This window comes from Mesitornis unicolor, unplaced genomic scaffold (assembly GCF_000695765.1).
Source record: "Mesitornis unicolor isolate BGI_N332 unplaced genomic scaffold, ASM69576v1 scaffold4494, whole genome shotgun sequence".
In the NCBI taxonomy this organism is placed as follows: domain Eukaryota; kingdom Metazoa; phylum Chordata; class Aves; order Mesitornithiformes; family Mesitornithidae; genus Mesitornis; species Mesitornis unicolor.
The window spans coordinates 22,196-40,819 of NW_010179244.1; the positions used below are offsets into that span (position 1 = coordinate 22,196).

The 18,624-nt window shown below is 40.5% G+C and overlaps 1 protein-coding gene across 1 annotated transcript in view; it reads right to left on the minus strand.

Moving 5' to 3' along the window:
• Positions 1 to 1,413: 1,413 nt before the first annotated feature.
• Positions 1,414 to 18,624, minus strand: part of SMURF2 (SMAD specific E3 ubiquitin protein ligase 2) — a 33,417-nt gene continuing 16,206 nt past the window's right edge. The window contains exons 6-19 of the mRNA XM_010182694.1: positions 17,958 to 18,042; positions 16,633 to 16,716; positions 15,491 to 15,693; positions 15,224 to 15,308; positions 12,348 to 12,506; positions 7,888 to 8,098; positions 6,704 to 6,807; positions 5,620 to 5,734; positions 5,000 to 5,178; positions 4,393 to 4,530; positions 4,050 to 4,170; positions 2,436 to 2,637; positions 1,792 to 1,867; positions 1,414 to 1,513 (exon numbers count right to left, since the gene is read on the minus strand). Of these exons, the coding sequence (XP_010180996.1) occupies positions 1,414 to 1,513; positions 1,792 to 1,867; positions 2,436 to 2,637; positions 4,050 to 4,170; positions 4,393 to 4,530; positions 5,000 to 5,178; positions 5,620 to 5,734; positions 6,704 to 6,807; positions 7,888 to 8,098; positions 12,348 to 12,506; positions 15,224 to 15,308; positions 15,491 to 15,693; positions 16,633 to 16,716; positions 17,958 to 18,042 (1,862 nt within the window). The remainder of the gene's footprint in view (positions 1,514 to 1,791; positions 1,868 to 2,435; positions 2,638 to 4,049; positions 4,171 to 4,392; positions 4,531 to 4,999; positions 5,179 to 5,619; positions 5,735 to 6,703; positions 6,808 to 7,887; positions 8,099 to 12,347; positions 12,507 to 15,223; positions 15,309 to 15,490; positions 15,694 to 16,632; positions 16,717 to 17,957; positions 18,043 to 18,624) is intronic.

Consider the following 18,624-nt stretch of genomic DNA (forward strand, 5'->3'; position numbering starts at 1 on the left):
CTGATTGTAGCCTAAGTTAAAAAACACAACGCCGACTGGAAAAAACCTGCTACTCACTCTAAATATTCTCACCGCTGAGAGGAGAACGCCACCGTCTCTTGAGCAGACCGATTCATCTACACACCACGAGCACATCATACATACCTTAACTGAGAACTTCCAAACTAGCTTCAAAGTTCAGTTCCCTCTACTGGTAGTGCATTTTATTCCCCTTTGAAGAGATCAACCCATGTTATAATTCATATATATACTTACTTCCATCCCTACAATCAATAAATTATGTGCTTTTAAAACCTCATTCGCCAAGCACATTACACATATTTCAGTTAATACACCATTTTTCCCCGTAGCTGTAACTTCAACCCACATGTCATGAGCAGCTAGACAAAGATTACAACGTGTTTTACCTGATAAATCTTTAGCATCAACAAATACATACTGCGATTTGGCTGCATTCAAACAAGCTTTGGTTGACTGGACAGGATGGGTTCTGAGAAGAACTGCCGACAGGCTTGTGCTGTCAAATACCTCATCAGCAGGCTTACAGAGTCGAAAACCGCAGTGTTTCAAGTCAAAAGCAACAAAAAAGACTCTTGACGGACGTGTTAGAAAAATGATGTTTTAAAAAAATCGTCTACTGTTCGTTAAAAAAGGTCTATCCCACGTATTAACACAAGTACTGTACCAAATACAGCACGTGTCACTCACACTAGAAATTTCGTTTAAGGAATCTGACAAGTGATATAAATAGGACCCCAAAACATCGTATTTGTAATTCATGCTTGAAAAATATAAAAAAAAGCCCCCTGTGGTAACATTTAAGTTGAATTTACATTGCAGAATATAATGGTTTACTATAAGAAAATGCAGTTAACATGTAAGTGGCTTTAATTAAAAAGATTAATGATTCTTTCAGCCAATTTTATGCAAAGTCAGAATAATCCAAAATATTTTTTTCCAAAAAATAGCAGGTATAGGTGCTGTTCAGTATCATACATTGAAAACAGGCTGAAACGTGACTTGTACCGACTGCTGAAGTTGTGTCTTGGTATCTGAGAATAGAAATCAGGTAGGCAAATATAATAGATTACCTTTTACAAAAATAGTAGTAGTCTTTAAGTATAGAATACTGCTTAACTGTTGAAATGTAGGAAAAGTCAGCATTCTGTATGTTCAAGATATTAGTTTTTAATAGCAGCTGAATGATCCCATGGCAGGAACCACAGAACCTATTTTCTTGAAATAAAAAAAAAAAAATAATAAAAAATTCCAAAGTTGTCCTTTCCCTCCCAGTGTCCTAGTGTAGAAAAGGGAAAGTTTCCTGTATTTCAAGCATTTCTTGAGTCTTGGCTGAGGGAAGGGCTTTCTGGCTGACAGGAGTATAAATAGAGTCTCAGGTAAGCTCGGGAAGGGTCATTCCACAGCAAACCCACACGTTTCTTCAATGGCAGTTAGCAGCTTCTCGTACAGCTTGTCATAGCTTTCGTAGGGAGGAATGTCTATTCGGTTAAAGCTGTGAACAGAAGGCAAAGAGTTTCAGCTATGTGGGACTTCAAGCATCGTCTAAGAAAGCTGTTACACTTCACTCGAACTAATGACAAAGGAACATTTAACAGAACCTCACGGAAATAAAAGCAATCTCCAGTTTTCACACCTTTACTCTGTAAAGGAGAATGTTTCTTATGTCAGAAAAGGAGAGGAGAGGAAAAAAAAGATGACTGCTCAAAAATATACAGACAGCAAATTCATCTTAATCTATATAGACCACAATAGAGACCTGAAATGCCTTACCAGGTATGAGCTTTCGGCAAATTATTAGTGCTGGCATCAATCTGGTGTATTGTAAATAGTCGTGGGCCTGCAGCACCTGAAAATCCAGAAGAGATCTCTACTACTACTGTATTGCATAACGTGAAATGTCTTTGTTGCACTGCAGCGACAAAAAAGTAACTAAAACCACAAAGAGAGAAGCTATGCACAAGGAAAGCTGAAATCACAGACAGGCAGAAGGAAAACTGACGTCTCAGTGCCTATCAGAGTCTCCCCCTCCACCCGCACACGATAACCATGTGGTTATTTAAACCACTGGAAGATAAACAAGAACTGATAAGGAAGAATTAAACACCCATTTCACACAGTGCACTATCTAATTTTAACAGTTTTTAATTTAACTTCCCTCACCCTTCCTAGAGAACAAAACTTGTGCAGCTCTTATCTCTCCCTGTTTTATAACAGGTCTTGTAGTGGCCAATTCATTCCAATCGGACAGAGGAGGCACATCACCAACTTCTTATGACTTTATGAAAATATTTTTACTACACAGAGATCCCTTAGTCTCTCTGCTTAAGACAGACTGCAGCACAGCAGACGAGTCATATCGCAGCCATCGTTTCTGCGCCGTGTCCTTTGCTGCCTCGCTCCCGGGGCGGCGTTACCTTGTAATGCCTTGAAGCCCTGCAGAGGCACTCGGGACGAGCCAGTCACGAACTGCAGAAGTCGCGCCCTCCTCTCCTCATCAAAAAACTCCACAGCTTTCCAGAACCATTTCACGATGTTGCTGTCTGGGGTACAGTGTTTTAACCTAGTATTTGCCTTCCAGTCGTTAACGTCAATTTTTCCCAGTCCACAAATGATGAGCTGTGAATTTAAAATATAATGAAGTATTTCATCGCTGATCAATGGTTTTGGAGCTAGACAACTAAGATTTTTGAAAAAAATCGACAGATCTTATAGCAAAGGCAAATTACAACCTCTCAGTCATCTTTAGCAATGCAGAAAGACAACTTTTATTTTTATTTTTATCTTACCTTTGTACACAATCCATTTTTAAATGGCCTCAATTTAAAAATAAAAAAAAATAACTAAAAAACAACCATTTCATAAGCTTATATGGAAGTGTCTTGACCTGTCAGTTAAATGACAGCAGCACAGATTCACTGCATGCACAATTCACGTCTGAACTCAGTATTTCTCACCAGGGCACAGCTCAGGGTGTAATGTGGCTGGTCCAAACCTGGACCTCCAGAAGTAATCTTGCTTTTTTCATACCATACACGTAATACAAATCAGACTTCTTTCCTAATGAAGAGCTTTCAGCCCTGCAAGACCTAAAATGGATCAGTTGAAGCTCAACATGGATACAATTATAAAGGCATTTTCTTGTGCCTGAGAACATTGGACCTTTCCCTTTCTTACTGTGCATCTGCAGTGAGGCTGGGTTACCAGCACAGCTGGCTCACTGTGCCTGAATGAGAATATTCAGGATGAACAAGAGCAATCACTGACATTCTGGTACAGCAAACAGAAAAAAAATACATGAATAATTTATCTTGTGGCCAATTTATATGGCAAAACCCTCAGCCCCACAGCTGACAGACTGTATATTAGATTTCTGTCTTTAAACAAGCTTGGGATCTATGGGATTTGCCTTGAGAGGATCTTGTCTGGATACCAATCTTGGCATTTTGCAGCACATTTGTTGGTGACAACACCAGACAGCACCTTTCCTCGTGCTGTATTTACAGGGCCAATTTCGTCTGGCATAACTCAGCTCTGCAAAACCACGTAGCTGCCTGACACCAATGTCAGAGCCACCACTGGGGAGGGCTGAGAGCAAGTGGTGGGAGGTGGAAAGGAGAGACAGACAATTTTCCTGGCAGCACTAAATTTAATATGAAACCGGACCGTGAGAAAAACGCAGCAGCACCTCTGCTGGAGCCACGCGCTCTGGGACAACCCCAGGTCACCGCAGACACTTCTCAGTGGGTTCAGCTGGGTTTGCAGGTACAGGAGAGGCTCTCCTACCACTTCTGCAGTTGCTATGAAATGTTGCCTTGAGAAACGCTCTCACAGCTCCCAGTGGAAGGCACAGGCGGTCTCAGCGCTGCGTGACCCGGTCACCTCTTATGCTAACTGTATTTCTTGCAATAGCGCACCTGCGAGCCCCTAAAGCGCTGGGGAGACAACTCTGCGCGTTACTCAGCCTCAGAAGAATGCCTGGGGCTCTCGCTGTTACACTTGACGACGTAACGTAACATTGGTGTACTGACCTCTAACTCCTTCTCATCAAATGTCTTCAGCAGATGTTGTGGGATTACTTCATTAAATCCCTTCTGTAGAGCCAGAAACTGAGCTTCGATTCCTCGTAAAAACCGCCAGTTCACATAAAGCCTGCAGAAGCGAGCGCAAATTGGTTTTGGGAAGGATGTATTCAAATACAGTAAACCTGCAATTTATCCAGCCCAAAAATAGGCCTTGCTGACAGGAATACACACACCACCACCACTGCACTACCACTTCGGAAAAAAATAACATAGCACCTCAATTACTTCAAGGAAAAGTTCCTCCCCACCATAGGAAATAGAAAAAGCTTTAGAGCAGATATCAACATACCTGACATACTCCTTTTTGTTTTCCTCTGTCACGGGGATGCTTTTGCCATTGGGTTTCAGTTCATGTTGAATAATTTCCCCATATGCGTTGTGTTCTACACAAAACGTATGGTCCAAGACTCCTGTGATATCATTCTCACTGGTGGAAGAAAACAAGCAAGCGACTCAGTGAAAGCATATCCTGCAAACACATTACAGCCGTAATGCGTGACAGACATCACAATTTAGTTTTTCAATAGCATTTCAAATTACTGCTTGGAAACAGAAGGTGAAGGTGCATTTTTACTATGTTACGTTTTAAAGCCATTCTCGAAGTTTCAATGTTACATTTGAATAACGTGTCACTGTTAATAATAGGCACAATTAATCAATTAAAGATTATTAACCGAGCACTTTACAGCTCAGTTATCATTTATCTCCCTCCCCGCCCCCCAGATTTGAATAGCTCGAGTGTGTTAAGCCTTAAAGAAGCTGAATTGTGCCAAAAAGCTATTTCTGCAATCTGCCTGAGCAGATCCAAACACATTTCATTTCTTTTCAACTGGATTTGGGAACGTTATCACACATTAACAGAATTCTAACACTGAGCTGCGATACACCGTACGTACAGTATCCAGACTAAGCTGTTGTGAAGATCGGGGTCAACCAATTCCATGTCGTCCAAAGTAATTGGCTTCCCTAGCAACTGCTTGTAGAAAGGCAACGTGAAGCCCCCATCAATATAGTGTCCGTGAAACACAGCCATCCCCATTATCCGTCCCACAAAGTGGAAATAGGATAAGTGCTCCTAGAACAGAAAGAAGGGACGAAGCCATTCAGCTAAATAAGATCTGCAGGTTACAGCTGATGAATAGGAAATAAAATTTCAATACAAAGAAAATAAAATTTTAAAAAACCACACTAAAAACCTATCGAGAGCTTCTTGTTTTGTTTTTTGTACACAGCACACTGCGTGTATTTGCTTCCAGTCCAGAAGTCTTACTACTAAGAATCAAAATGAACTTAATTTCTCCCAAAGGAAACATAAATCGACATCTCACAGAAAATTAAGAACACATTTGAGAAGTTTCTTTGATCAGGACTAAGAAGAAATGATCCTATTACTGCACAAATCCAGCCTAGCAATACTAAAGTGAGAATTAGGTTCCTGAGGCTGGAACGCTCTCCAGATGTACTCAGTTCCTCGTCACAAAGCGATCGGTTACAGAACTCGTGTCACCAGTCGTACCGGGTTGACTGCAGAGTCGGGGTTGATTTGCAGCGTGTAGATATCATCTCGGGAATACTGGAAGAGGCCGTAATACGGATTCAGCATTTCGTGTGACAACAGATAGAGCCACTCCCTGAAGAAAACAAAACGATACATTGTGGACTTCAGACAAATGCATTGCCACTGAGAATCTTTTCTAAATAATACGATTTTTAAAAATCTTACTGTTAAATATAAATGTGAAGGGAGTTATCTCTGCACACGCTTAGATAAGGCTGAAATCAGAACTATTTCTACTGGCTCAGTAAGTGCTCAGCACCAGACAGTATACCCTGATGTATTTCCCAGATTTTTCTGCAGGTCACTTATTTCCAGGAGAGTTTCAAGCTCTGATTCTCCTCCATCCGTGACACATTAAGACAAGACACCGTGTATTCTATTGACGATGCCACAGAGATGTCTGAGTCAAAGCTTTGAATATCAACTGTCTTCAGGTGACGGATATATTTTGTTAAAGTATTAATTACATGTTCACAGATCAGTAAATAATGGTCTAAGAACTGGGAATATTTTCAGTGAAGTAAACCAGCACCTGTTTTAAAATGTGAGGAGCATCTTCATACAATCAATACTTGTCACTTTTTATCAGCAAGTGGAAAAATAACCTCAGACGACTGAGACATTTCAGCTGCCTACTAACTGCTACTTCTTACCATTTTGCTTCAGGCAGTAGTGACAATTTGCAATAAAGTGTGTTTTTTGATCAAAGTTCTGCCACAAAGCCAAGCATTTAGTGGTATAAATCCTCAGATACCCAAGCTTTACTAACCACGGAAAAATACAGTCATTTCAACAGATACCAAAAGCCTGTATTTCATACATGATAGACCTCTGATGTGATCTGTAACACGTAGTTTATTTCAAGAAATTAGTTCCTTTTTAATGCAGTCTTTCCTTTAAAAGACTATGTGAAAAGAGATGTTCTTCTGACACAGTCTGTTACAGAAATAAATATAAATATGAATATTGGAAACAGAAACAGGGCTGACAGGAGGTGGATTCAAAGCACAGGTGTAGTTGGTGGGGTTGATGGATCGTTTACCTGGCAACACCTCCATAGTCAAGGCCTTCCTCCCCACGAAATTTTATCATCAATCGTTTCCACAGGTCTTTTGGCCTCATCTTCATGACTTGTCTGTAGGATTCCTGTAAACACAAAACATTTTCTTTTATTAACTGCTGTGTACAGACAAGGAGCTACTCCTGTTAATTAGAAATGAAGGAAGTCAGACTCTGCTCCCAAAGAGGCTGTTACTAAAGGGAACACAATTTTCCTAGACACTCACCAGTTTTCTCAAATCAGATTGTTCCTCACTCTTCTATGAACGTGGTAACACTTGTCAAATAAAACAGATACGTGAGGAGAGCCTCCCATTACATTTCCAGAGGGGTCCAGTGATCAGAACATCCTCTCTGCTGTACAGCAGCCTTTCCTGCCCTTCTTTTTCAGCTGGTTACAAAGTGGTTTGGCTGTCTCCAAAGGGAAGACCAACACTTTCTTGGGTGGAAAGACTGTGACAACACAGAGGGGCTATCAAGTTTGTGGGGGGGGTAGAAATGCAACAGGGATGGGTGCTAAAGCTCTCAAAGAGGCAGACTGATCCCCAGAAAAAGCCAATGAATTCTAACTGTGTTTAATCAGTTCAGCAGAATAACATCACAGAATAAAACGCAGAGATCCCACTGTGGGCACCTCTGATGAGTCAGACGCCCAAACAATTCATAAAATTGATCCGATTCCGGGGAAAAAAGCAAAATCAACCAGAATTGAGATGGATGCTGAGTAATCCAGACTCCAAAGATGAATGCTATTCAAAAGGAATTTTACTTAAGCTACAATAGATCAAAGATCATTAATAATGGATTGGTTTTCAGTTTGTAACATTCCCTCTGTAACAGACATCAGTGGTTTATAGCCAAGGAAGGTGTGAGATGGTATCTCTGAACACATGAAGCACCTGGACTCCGTCCTCAGTCCCTGACACAGTCTGTACATCTCCAGCCACAGGGAAAGCTTTCCTTGCGTTTCTTCTTCTCTACAGCGTAAACACAGCTCCTTTAAGCACACAGCTGTTCTCAACATCCCCTTCCATTCACCACCGGCAAAATTCCAGCTTTATCTCCAGACTTGAAGATTTCATCTAACAGAATGACTGCTTTCGACAGCTATGAACAACCCTCCCCCATTCCCTCCACGTTAAGAAACGGGTCAACTTCTCAAATTACCTCAAAGATCTCTTCCCTGGAGACCTCAATACGACAATGGCCGGCTTGAGGCTGCTGCTGTGACAGCTCCTGCCTCAGGATCTTGAGTTTCTGCACCAGGTCCCGCTTGTACCTCGGCACGGTCAGACACTCGGCCTCGTCGGGGAGCTGGCACAGGGACACCACCTGCGGCGGCTGCTGGTGCTGCTGGTCCTTCAGCTGATTCTGGCGGCTGGAAGCAAACACAGCTCTTTGCAGACGTCCAAGCCATACATCCCATCTTTCCTTCAGGTGTTTCTTAAAGGTTAAGTCTTTAGTAACTAAACCAGTTGCAGTTTACTCTGATTATTACGCTAAAAATGGCCAGGTGCAGTAAAAAAATAAATTCGGAGAGATTTTTTAGCCTGACTAAAGACATAAGCTTCTGTCTTTCTTGGCAACTACCAGTTGTTTTTAGGGTTTGTTATTTCTATTAGCACTACTCTACAAAGTATGTAAAAGGTTACAGCACTATATAATAAGGTATTATCCACACAATTTTACTACCAAGCTGCTGACACTGAATTTCTCAGATACCATTGCCATATTTCCTTCGCGTGGTTTGCCTTCCTCCACTTGAAAAATCGGGGGATCTGCCAAACGCTACGCCTGTAATCTCCAGTCAATACCGGAGCCTGTTTTCAATGGCTCGTCCGAAAAAGAGCGCGCTTACAGAGCCGTGTTTGTGCTGGCAGCGCAGCGAGGACCTTGTCCCTTGTACCTGGCCTTGTCTGGACCACAGGAATGTGGGAGTTCACATGTAACCCACTGGCACAGATCAACGAGTATTTTACTAGCGATTCGAAGAGATTTTGTAAAACTAACTTCTTACTAGGAAAAGTAAATTAACCGTGTTGCAGAGACGTCCTCCTCTTGTGTCGATTCTTGTACACAGTAAGCGGATATTTTTATAGCTTTTTAGTACAGCGTTTCTAAACAACACAGGATAAAAGCTGTATTTTAGCTAAACCATGAGAACAATACCTCTGTGGAGCACATGAGAATACCCTAAATTGACTGGATACATAAGGAAGGTTACAACTCCAAATGTTTTCCAGTGGAATGTTAATAAATTGGGGTTTTTTCAACATCAAAGACCAAAAATCGGAGATGGAACCAAGCACAGCTTTAATATATTTTAAATTTTCAACCTGTTGTCAGTTTTGAAGCAAGGTCTACTAGAAGGCTCTCCTGGCCAACCAGATTCAGCTGCAGGAGGCTTTACCCTCGGGAACACTCAGAACTGGCAATTAAAGAAGGGGTGGGGGCGTTCCCCGTTTTCCTTGCGGTCCTGTCAGCTCTTCTGTTATTCACAAACCTTCCATTTAGAGCAATTTCACACAAACCCCTTCAGGGAAACTAACACCAAGTGACCAGAAAAAAATCTCTCTCAGTTGTCTTACAAGCCTAACGTTCAGAAACCCTTGCAACAGTACACATTGTAGATCACTTCAGCAATAACTCCAATATTACTAATATTAATAACAGTACCTCTTTACCCCTGGGGTAAGGATGGAATAATGCACACAAATCCTACTTTGTTACTAAACCCTAGGATGCATAAGGCCAGAAGTTGCCTTAATCAGTTTTGTTAGCTCCACTGTGCTTTGTTGTTGGCTTCTGTGTTTTGGTGGGGTTGGTTTGTTTGTTTGTTTTAAAATAAGGCTCCTTCAACTTTATTCTCAAGCTGATCGCATTTGCCTTATAATACAACACAGTTATTTTAAGTAATTCCTGAGAAACGGAGTCATTACAATAATTACACTCGATGTGGCTCCAGGATATGGCTCCATGTCATTCATACTATGTGCGTGGTGATTTCTTTTCATTTATGATCAGTTTTAAATACGAATCTCACTTAATCTCCATTTAATTGATATTCCAATTAAAGCCAAATGATTGTTCTGTCTTCTGAACTTTCCAATTCCATAAGGACGAACATGTGAAAATATTCCTTGTATTTGCCTACCAGAGGTCACGACGACACTCTAAAGTGAGCACATGTTCATGCTACCTTCCATGGTACAAAAGACACAGGTCTCCAAACACAAAGCCAGCCAATGTCAGTCTCAAAGAAAACAACCTCTGAAATGAGCATGAATTTCAGATCTATGCATCGAATTAAACTGATCTGAAATAAGGCAGCACCAGGAGGAGAAAATAAAATGCCATCCTCCATACTGGACTAAAAATAATCAGTGCAGTATTAGCTAAACAAGCTGCAGTGCTTCAGGTAATTAACCCTAATTTCTTAATTTGTTTTCACAGCTGAACGACTACACTTGATCTTGTGCAGTGTGTTTAGGATCCAGCTAAGTACTGCTGAGGTGCCATTAACTATCAAAACCTATCACAAACTCTTGGCCGGTATTTTAAAACAGAACTGGGTAACAAGTTTGATTATTTTCATAACTTAGAATGGAATCACTGGAAGAACGAACTGCTTTACTCAGTCAGTACTGCTGAGAGTAAATGCTTTATTACGCCTTTGAACCTAAAACTCCATCACACCCATCCCACCCAAATACTAAAATCGATTTCTCAGATAATTTACAAAATTATAAGCAGGCCTAAGGCAAACTGCTTTTCTTTCTTTTCTTTTTTCTTTTTTTTAAGAACAAATAAGGAGGTGGGCTTGAGGGGGGGAAAAAGGGAAGAAAAAAAGCTTTCACATATCCTGTTTGGTGCAATAAAAGAATAAACACCAGGAAAGATTTATCAGGCAGCAGACTTTGCTGATGACACTGCTGAATTTCTGAAATCCTTCCCTAATGAAAGACAGATGTACAAATGAAAAACTTAAGCACACTGCAGTAGTATTCAAAGTTTAAAGAAATGCAAAATGGTTCTGAGCTTCTGGAACTTGAAAGTCAACCAGATTCCCCAGGTAACAAGGCTAGCTATGTATTTGTCCTCCACAATACATTTAGAATGAGCCCCTATGACCCTACTGCCATTTAAAACCAAACCTACCTCTGAAGGACAGGTTTTCAAATATAGTCCAGTTAACTGCATTTTGTACAGCTTAAGAATGGCACTGTTGTAGCTAAGAGGGTCTGAGGTTTTTCTCTGGGTAAAATACCTAAATCTGAATTAATTTAATGAACTTTTCTGCGTTTCAAACATGAACACGCTCCTGCACTGGTAAGTTGTTTTCCGAGATCATATTCACTTGAAACTACCAATCTAAATTCAGCTAAAATGAGTAGTGATTTGTTTTAAATTAAAAGAAAAGAAAAAGAAAAAAAGAGAACCAAAAGTGGATGATGGGATCTTACTGATGTTCTGTGACATACCCACATATAACCAATGATTTCTCTAAACAAAAGACATATTGGCTAATATTGGACTCCTTCCTGGAGTGTTAAGTTCCAATGTGTATTGGGCAGACAAAGGCTCGCCAGCTTTTAGGTACCACACAAAAGCTGAGCTGACCTGGATGTTACTTTCCATTCCTTGTTTTGTCTTTTCAGGGCTTGTTCCCATTATTCTTCCCTTCAGCTTCTCTTCCCAACGATTCACTTCCTCAAAATGATCATTCCTCCTGCTCACTCCTTGCCCAGGGCTTTATCCAACCAACTCCTCATTGTTTCTCCCACTTCACACCTACTCAGTACCTTACAGGTGTTTCCCAAGAGTATTAAAGGTATCAGCAGGAGAAATAATAGAGCCAAACTCCCAAATAGCTTGGACAAAGGGACAGCCATGTCTAAGCAAAAACAAGAAATGTTTCTTTGCTTTTTTGGTTTCCATGTTTTAGTAGAAAATCCCCCAGCGTGAAATGAGTGCTTAGGAAATAACAAATGCCACAATCCCTTGGAGTTTCTCCTTCTGTCCTAAAAAGTACAGTATGAAAATGTGCCATCAGAATGCTACGGCAGAAAAAAACCACTTCCTATTTTATTTTAGTCTTTTGGTAAAAAATGCGACTTAAATTATTGGGGTTTGATTTTGAGAACATCTCAAGCAGTCCTACTCTAAAACAGAGGACAGGAGCCAAATTCTTTCTCCTTTATTCCAGAACAGCTGGGCACTTGTGCACCCTGGCTTAACACATCAGCATTTCGTACTGCTGGCTATTGAATGCAGCCTCGTATTTTAAAACCAGTAGCCCGTAACTGAAAGTAGTAGGACAGGTAAAGTAAAGGAAAGAAAGTGTCTCTCTTGCTGTTAGATTAAGTTCTATGGGCCAATCTTTTCTACCGGACAGCACTTGCTGCATCACAGCAGCCACATCCCTGCTCAAATGCTGCAAGAGAATTATTTTTTTCCCCAGAACAATCAAATCTGGTTTATTTGCTATGGAACAGAGTAAATTTGTGGTGTGTTAAAAGAACACCACTACTACGCTTTAAACACTACCGAATGGCAGAATACATCTTGATGTAAAACCGAGCGCTCCTCAAGAGTCACTCAACGCGTGCCAGAGACTTCAGACTTACTTTAAGACTAAATGCAAGTTCGCAGATAGCCGTGGATCCGTAAACTGCGTTGTCCTGTTGTTATGGTCAACAAAATAAACTCTGCCTGTTGCTGTATTTCGGATCTCCCATCCAGGAGGCAGTGGACCAAGCTCTTCACAATTGATGTTGCTAAGATCCCTGTGAAAACAAATATTAAAATGAAAAATACCTCAGCATTTGGCCTCCCAGCCAAACAAGCGTAAATGTAACAGAACAATTCCATGAAGTCTGAGAAAATGTATTGTTTCAGGAACTCGATCTGTTCAGCTGCAATCTCTACTCCCAAGGTGCAAGCCCACCAAAGAAAAAACACACACCCCAGAACACACGCCATGGGGGAAAAATATTCTTATCAAATAACCTTCATTTCTAGAAACTAACATCGGATGATAAATTAATACAGGCTTGAAACAAAAATAACGACCACTGCCGTATTTGCCAAGATGGAATTGCAGTTCTACACCAATTCTGACAGAAAACATTTTTAAAACAACATTAGTCATGTAAGGAACTCTGAATCACACTCTGAAAACTCCTACAAAACAAAACTATATTTCTGAAGAGTTATACTTTCCATGAAGAATTACACACGGGATGTGTGTCTGCCACAGGCGGTTTTGCCCCAAAACTCCCAAGTGTTAGTGGGAAGCAAACAGCCCTCTAACAAAATATTTCAAATAAAATATTGTACGAGCAATGACTCAGCTCTGCGCTGAGCAACGCAGAGACAGCTTAAAGGGCCTCAGGAAAACTCAGCTGAAATTAAAAAGATGCCGATTCATTTTGGAGGTTCACTGAAAACAAATGGCAGTCTTCAAAAGTGTACATCTTCTGATTTTTCATGTATGTCATTCACTCCTCAGACAGCTCACTGTCGAATGCAGCGCTCTGCAAAGGTGAAAGACTTCGGACCCCCCCAGTCTGGTGTGAGGGGGCAGGAAAGAGCCAGGGGCAGAAAGGCTGAGAAGATGCAGAGTCTGCGGGGACTCAAAAGGCTGAGAAGGCACTGATGGAAATACAAGGCTCTGGAATGGAACTTCTGCTGATATCACCTGCACCCACTGCTGCTGAACTGCAGGGCTTATTAACTGAATGACTGTGGCATATGAGCATAAAAATACAGTATTTCTTAGAACTGACAAACTCTATCCTCATGCAAACAGCCAAATTTTGGTCTGAGACACTCGTGTAGTGTCTACTGCTGCACCAAAGGGCAGCACAAACTTACATGTTGTACAAAACTGTTACACTGCAAGCTTAAGGATTAAATCTTAACATAATTCTTTTTTAGAGAAGTCCAGTTTCTAGTTTTGCATAATACGCAAGTCATGGACTCCCTAATGCACAACTGCCAGCTGTATCGCACCCTCACGTCTACACGCCAAAGCAAAGTGTATTCCTGTAACACAAAAGTACTAATACAAGAGTAATTTGAAACACAGTGAAGTTAAAGTTACATGAGGCACTTTATCCTTCCCAGGATATCCCAAATCCATTTCCATGGGAATGAACACCAGCAGCAACTGACAGAGTCGCTACAGTTCTCATAAGTGCCAACACTGGCTGCCAATTTTAAACTACACACACAATTTTACACCACCATCCACAGACTTCACGAGGCAATCCCTTTCATCAGGATTTCTTAGGTTTTTTTAAGAACCATCACAAGCCAACAATAATTTCCATTACCATCCTTTAATTTCAAACACATCACGTGTGTACAATCACGTACAACATGTACAGGTGTGTATTGTATAAATAAAGACACTAAACTAAAAGGACACTTCAGATTTATTTTCTCCTAAGTGTTGGTAGCCACAGCACAAAGAGCAGTTTGGGTATTTTAATCTCAGGTCAGTCTCTCTCAACTTCTGTTTGCTTCTCTCCCCCAAATTCTTTCCCATTAGTACACTGCTAATAAGGTGCTTGAGACCATATACGATTGCTCTAGGAATATATCCATGTTAGAGCATTACAAAGAAAATAAGTAATTTCTGCTCTGTAACAGGAAATCTGCTGTAAAAAGGCTTGTGCATTTTTAGATGTTTGCTACTCTACTCAAATGGAAAAAATGCCTCTTCCCCCCCCCCCCTTTTCCTTTTTTAAAAAGGCCCAACATCCTGGCACTTCAGCTCACCACTTCAGCTTCCAGGCTCTTTATGCCTCCAATTACTTTCTTTAAAACGCACCCATTTTCCCATTCCTTGAGTAAATTATGTTCAGTAGCTTGAACATGGGACAATAACTCTCACAGACAAGTAAATTTAAGCTAATTTGAGGATGAGACTGTCGTTCCCTACAAATAGCGTGTCTAAACATACAAGGGGCATCCACTGGATTTTCCAGGTTTTCCCCTTGGTCTGCTCCTCCATCAAAAAATGACCATTTTCGTCTAGCCTATTTGTCACAAAGTTTGCTCTTCATAAATGTATGTTACCAGTTTCTCAGGTCTTGTAAACTTCCAGAGCCTGAATTAAAGAACAAAACCAACTCAGTTTTCACTGAAGTATCTCGATGAATCATAATTTTGGGAAGGGCTCAGAATCTTCTTTTTGTTTGATTATTATGCAGATTATTAAAACCTGGTCTTGGCTATAATTCATACATAATTATCTAGAAGCAGTTAACTATACCTGTTTTCAAAACACCACTGTAATTTATTTGTTGATTCTCCATCTTTGCATTAAAATAGCAATTTGAAGAACTGAGGAAGAGAGACTAATTTATTTTGATGAAGAACTTGTTAAAATGATATATTAAGGACCAAAACCCAGAAATACAATACCACACACAGAACTCTCAGGACAGTACTGGCCTGACTTGACACCTTAAGGATACTTCCATCATTTTCTTACCTGGGTACTCTTGGATCGTGCCACGTGCTAACACCAGTCTGAGTATGCAGAAAATAGACCTGACCTTGCTGAGTCGTCCTTTGCTCTGTGAAATCAAGAGAAATTAATAAACATAAGAATAAAAAATGCAATTAAAAAGCCTCACAAAGTCCAATTTCCCCAAACAAAGGAATCTTAGCATGTAAAGGTCTCGCACATGAGAAGACACAACCCATTTTCCCATTTTTTGGGGGGAGAGCTACAATCAAAAACTTTTAACTTGCATACCATATCCTTCAGGTAAATCAGGAGGAGTGTGCAAGTGTGTCCTGCTCATGTAATTTCTGTGCCGCTGTGACCTGACTCTCCTCTCCGCCAGCCGGGGATCCGACGACTGCCCGCAGGTCGCACCGTTGGTTCCCGTAATCGGAGTGTTCTCGTCCACGAAGCAGCTCAGCGGCCGGCCTGGGCTGGAGTATTCGGATGCCGGTCTGCAGGGAAAGTGTGAAAACAGCATTTGTGACCGGACACGGGGTTACCCCACGCGCTCTGAGGAAGCTTCACCTGAGGGCTCCTGGGAAACCTTTGTGGATGGCAGAACTGAGCAGCTGACTTGTTGAGCTGGGTTACAGGGGAACTGATAAGGATGCATGGAAATTCCCAAAACAAATGAGATCTTTTGTGTTTGTTTTTCTACTGTAAATGGGTCTAGAGCATAGGACAGGTACTTTATAACATACTGGGAAAAAAACAAACAAACTATAAACTAAAAAGCTGTTCAGTACCTTCACTCACTTCAAAACTGCAAATATGTATCAGAGCTGGCAGCATTAACAGTACAGATTATTTTAAGACAATATATCCCTACAGCGACTGGAATAATATTTATTGAGGATGGAAAAGACAGTCTGCAGGCACAGATGGCCTGCAGAAGTGTCTCAAACACATGCACTGACACTGTCTGCAATTCAGGTAACAGCAAAACTGGTTTACAGCTTCGCAACGCACATCTGCGGTTATCAGAAAAGGTGACTAATGATTTCAAAACTTGCTCTGTAATAATCAGCTTTAGAAGTTCTGGATTACATGGTCATAGCATGTACATAAATAATGTCTGTCAGCTACCCATGATCTCTTTTCTTCATCCCTTACAATATCTGCACATTGTAATGTCTGTATTTAGAGAGTTCAACCATAGCAGCTCTACAAGAAAACAAAGATGCCAGTATTAGAGGAAGAACAGAAAAAATCTAGTCCAAATTATTCTTCTGAGTTAAATATTAGGCAGACTGAAGGAGTAGGATGCTAGAGAAGAAAAGCATACAGCATTTGTAGAGTGAATATCCCTGCTGGAGCCACTTGGAATCGCTTGTGCCCAGCTTTCCAGCAAGCAAACTTCACCACATGCAGTCTCCTAAATAATCTCTTACCGTGTTGGTCGCTCCCACTGAGTTGTTCGTGTAATGTGATTTAAATACTGGATCCTTCCAGAAGCAGTCCTCCGCTCCTCCCACCTAGAGTTCAGCCATGGAGAGATAAGGCAATGAGTGGTATTTCCAGGAAACCAGGGCACAAAATGTTTCCAACCTAGATGCCAGCTCAGGAAGCCTTACACTGCTATGAATCACGTTAGCTGAACAAGGTAACAGGAAACAACTGAAAGTTCAGCTCAGAGCTGATTTTACATATTTTTTCCCTTGGAACCAGGCATATCATTAACAATATCACACCTTCAAGTTCAATAACTATTTGAATCCTAGTTAAATCCAAACAGCCATATAAAGAAACTTCTTGAAAACATCTTGTTTAATAATGCATTTAACCTTTTTTGACCACTGATCCTTCATGCACTACTTGCTTTCGTTAAGAAGTCACTTCAATTATGATTTTTGCACTCAAAATACATGAGGCTACACAGATAGCTTTGCATTACACAAGTAAGCAATATATATATATAACAAGGAACATTTTGAAGTGAAAATTTAAAATGCTCTTGACTTCTCCAGACTCCAAATTAACAAAAGAATGCTATTTAGGATTAAATGATAATTTATGTTTTAAAATTCATCATCTGAAAAATCAGTTTCTCCTGTCTGTACCTGCCAAGAATCACATTCAGAAGGTCTGGGGTTGCTCTGAAAAAGTTGATGACAGCACCAGAACCTAAACCACAACATTTTTCTGTATTCGCAACACTGTTTTAGGTGTTAATGATGTCACTAATTCTCCCAGGGACAAATCAAAACCTTAAACCCAGCCTTTGGCAGGTAAATATAGCAAGAACTCAGGCTCCATTACCTTTTCCAATCACATTTTCTTCACTATCATTTACATGGAAGAAAAAGTGACCAATTTTTATCATAGTGTATAGCTCCGCACAGTGCTACAGCGTGTGTTCACTACCTTGCTACAAAACTACAATACACATGAATATGGATGAGGTCAGTTTGCTGGCTGTGATTTAACATTAGTTTATCAGTTCTATAACTTGAAAGACGTATGTTTTCTTAGACAACTATATCTTTTAATGCATTTACTCATGTATGCCACCTCCCATTTTCCAAAAGGAGACAAGACAAGGGTCAAACTACCAACTCTTCTGGCTGGATTATCTCCTGCTCCTGAATTCAAAACCGTAGAACAATTTGAGTGCAAGAATAAAACTAAATTAACCCATTTGTACACTGACTTCTCATGACTGCAGAAGCCTGTTGTACGAGCTGTGTTTGTATTCACACCAGTGATGTCAGCTTACCCATCTGGTAAATCATTGTCAAATAACCGACTGCAATCCACAACTTGTCCTCCTGTGCCTATTCGGTCTCTGGACTGAAGACTTACTATTAAGAAAATTAAAAAATGATTAAAAATATGGCATCTGAATGCAAATTACACTTCTATCTGAAAGAGAAATGGTACAACTTAGAGGACTAAGCTGAATGTGCTGGATGTGTTGTTTTCCTTCCCACAAATCAAAGAAAGTTGTACAGAAATAGTCTGTATTTTCATACAATTCTCTAGTTGGGACAGCAGCAGGACACTGCTAGTGCACTGCTAATGGGAGAACTGCTAAGAAAGACCTAAAATAAGAAATTCCTGCATGTTTTCAATTCCTCCTTATGTATTTTGTGTGCAAACACAAAACCAGGCAAAATTTACCTGCTAGGAGCACTACACGTTTGGTTTATTGGTTACTTTCAAACACCAGTGGCAGGAAGTTAAATGCAACTCTCGCACAAACAGTGCTCATTACCCTGGGAAAAAAACCTTACAGCCCTCAGCAAAACAGTATTATTATTTTTTCTTAATTTAATTTTTTTTTGCATGTTTCATTTTAATGGATATTTATGCCTGGAGCTTTTGTACCACAATTATGAAAACAAAGATTTTTTGGGGGGGAAGGGGCTGGGGGGGCGTTTTTT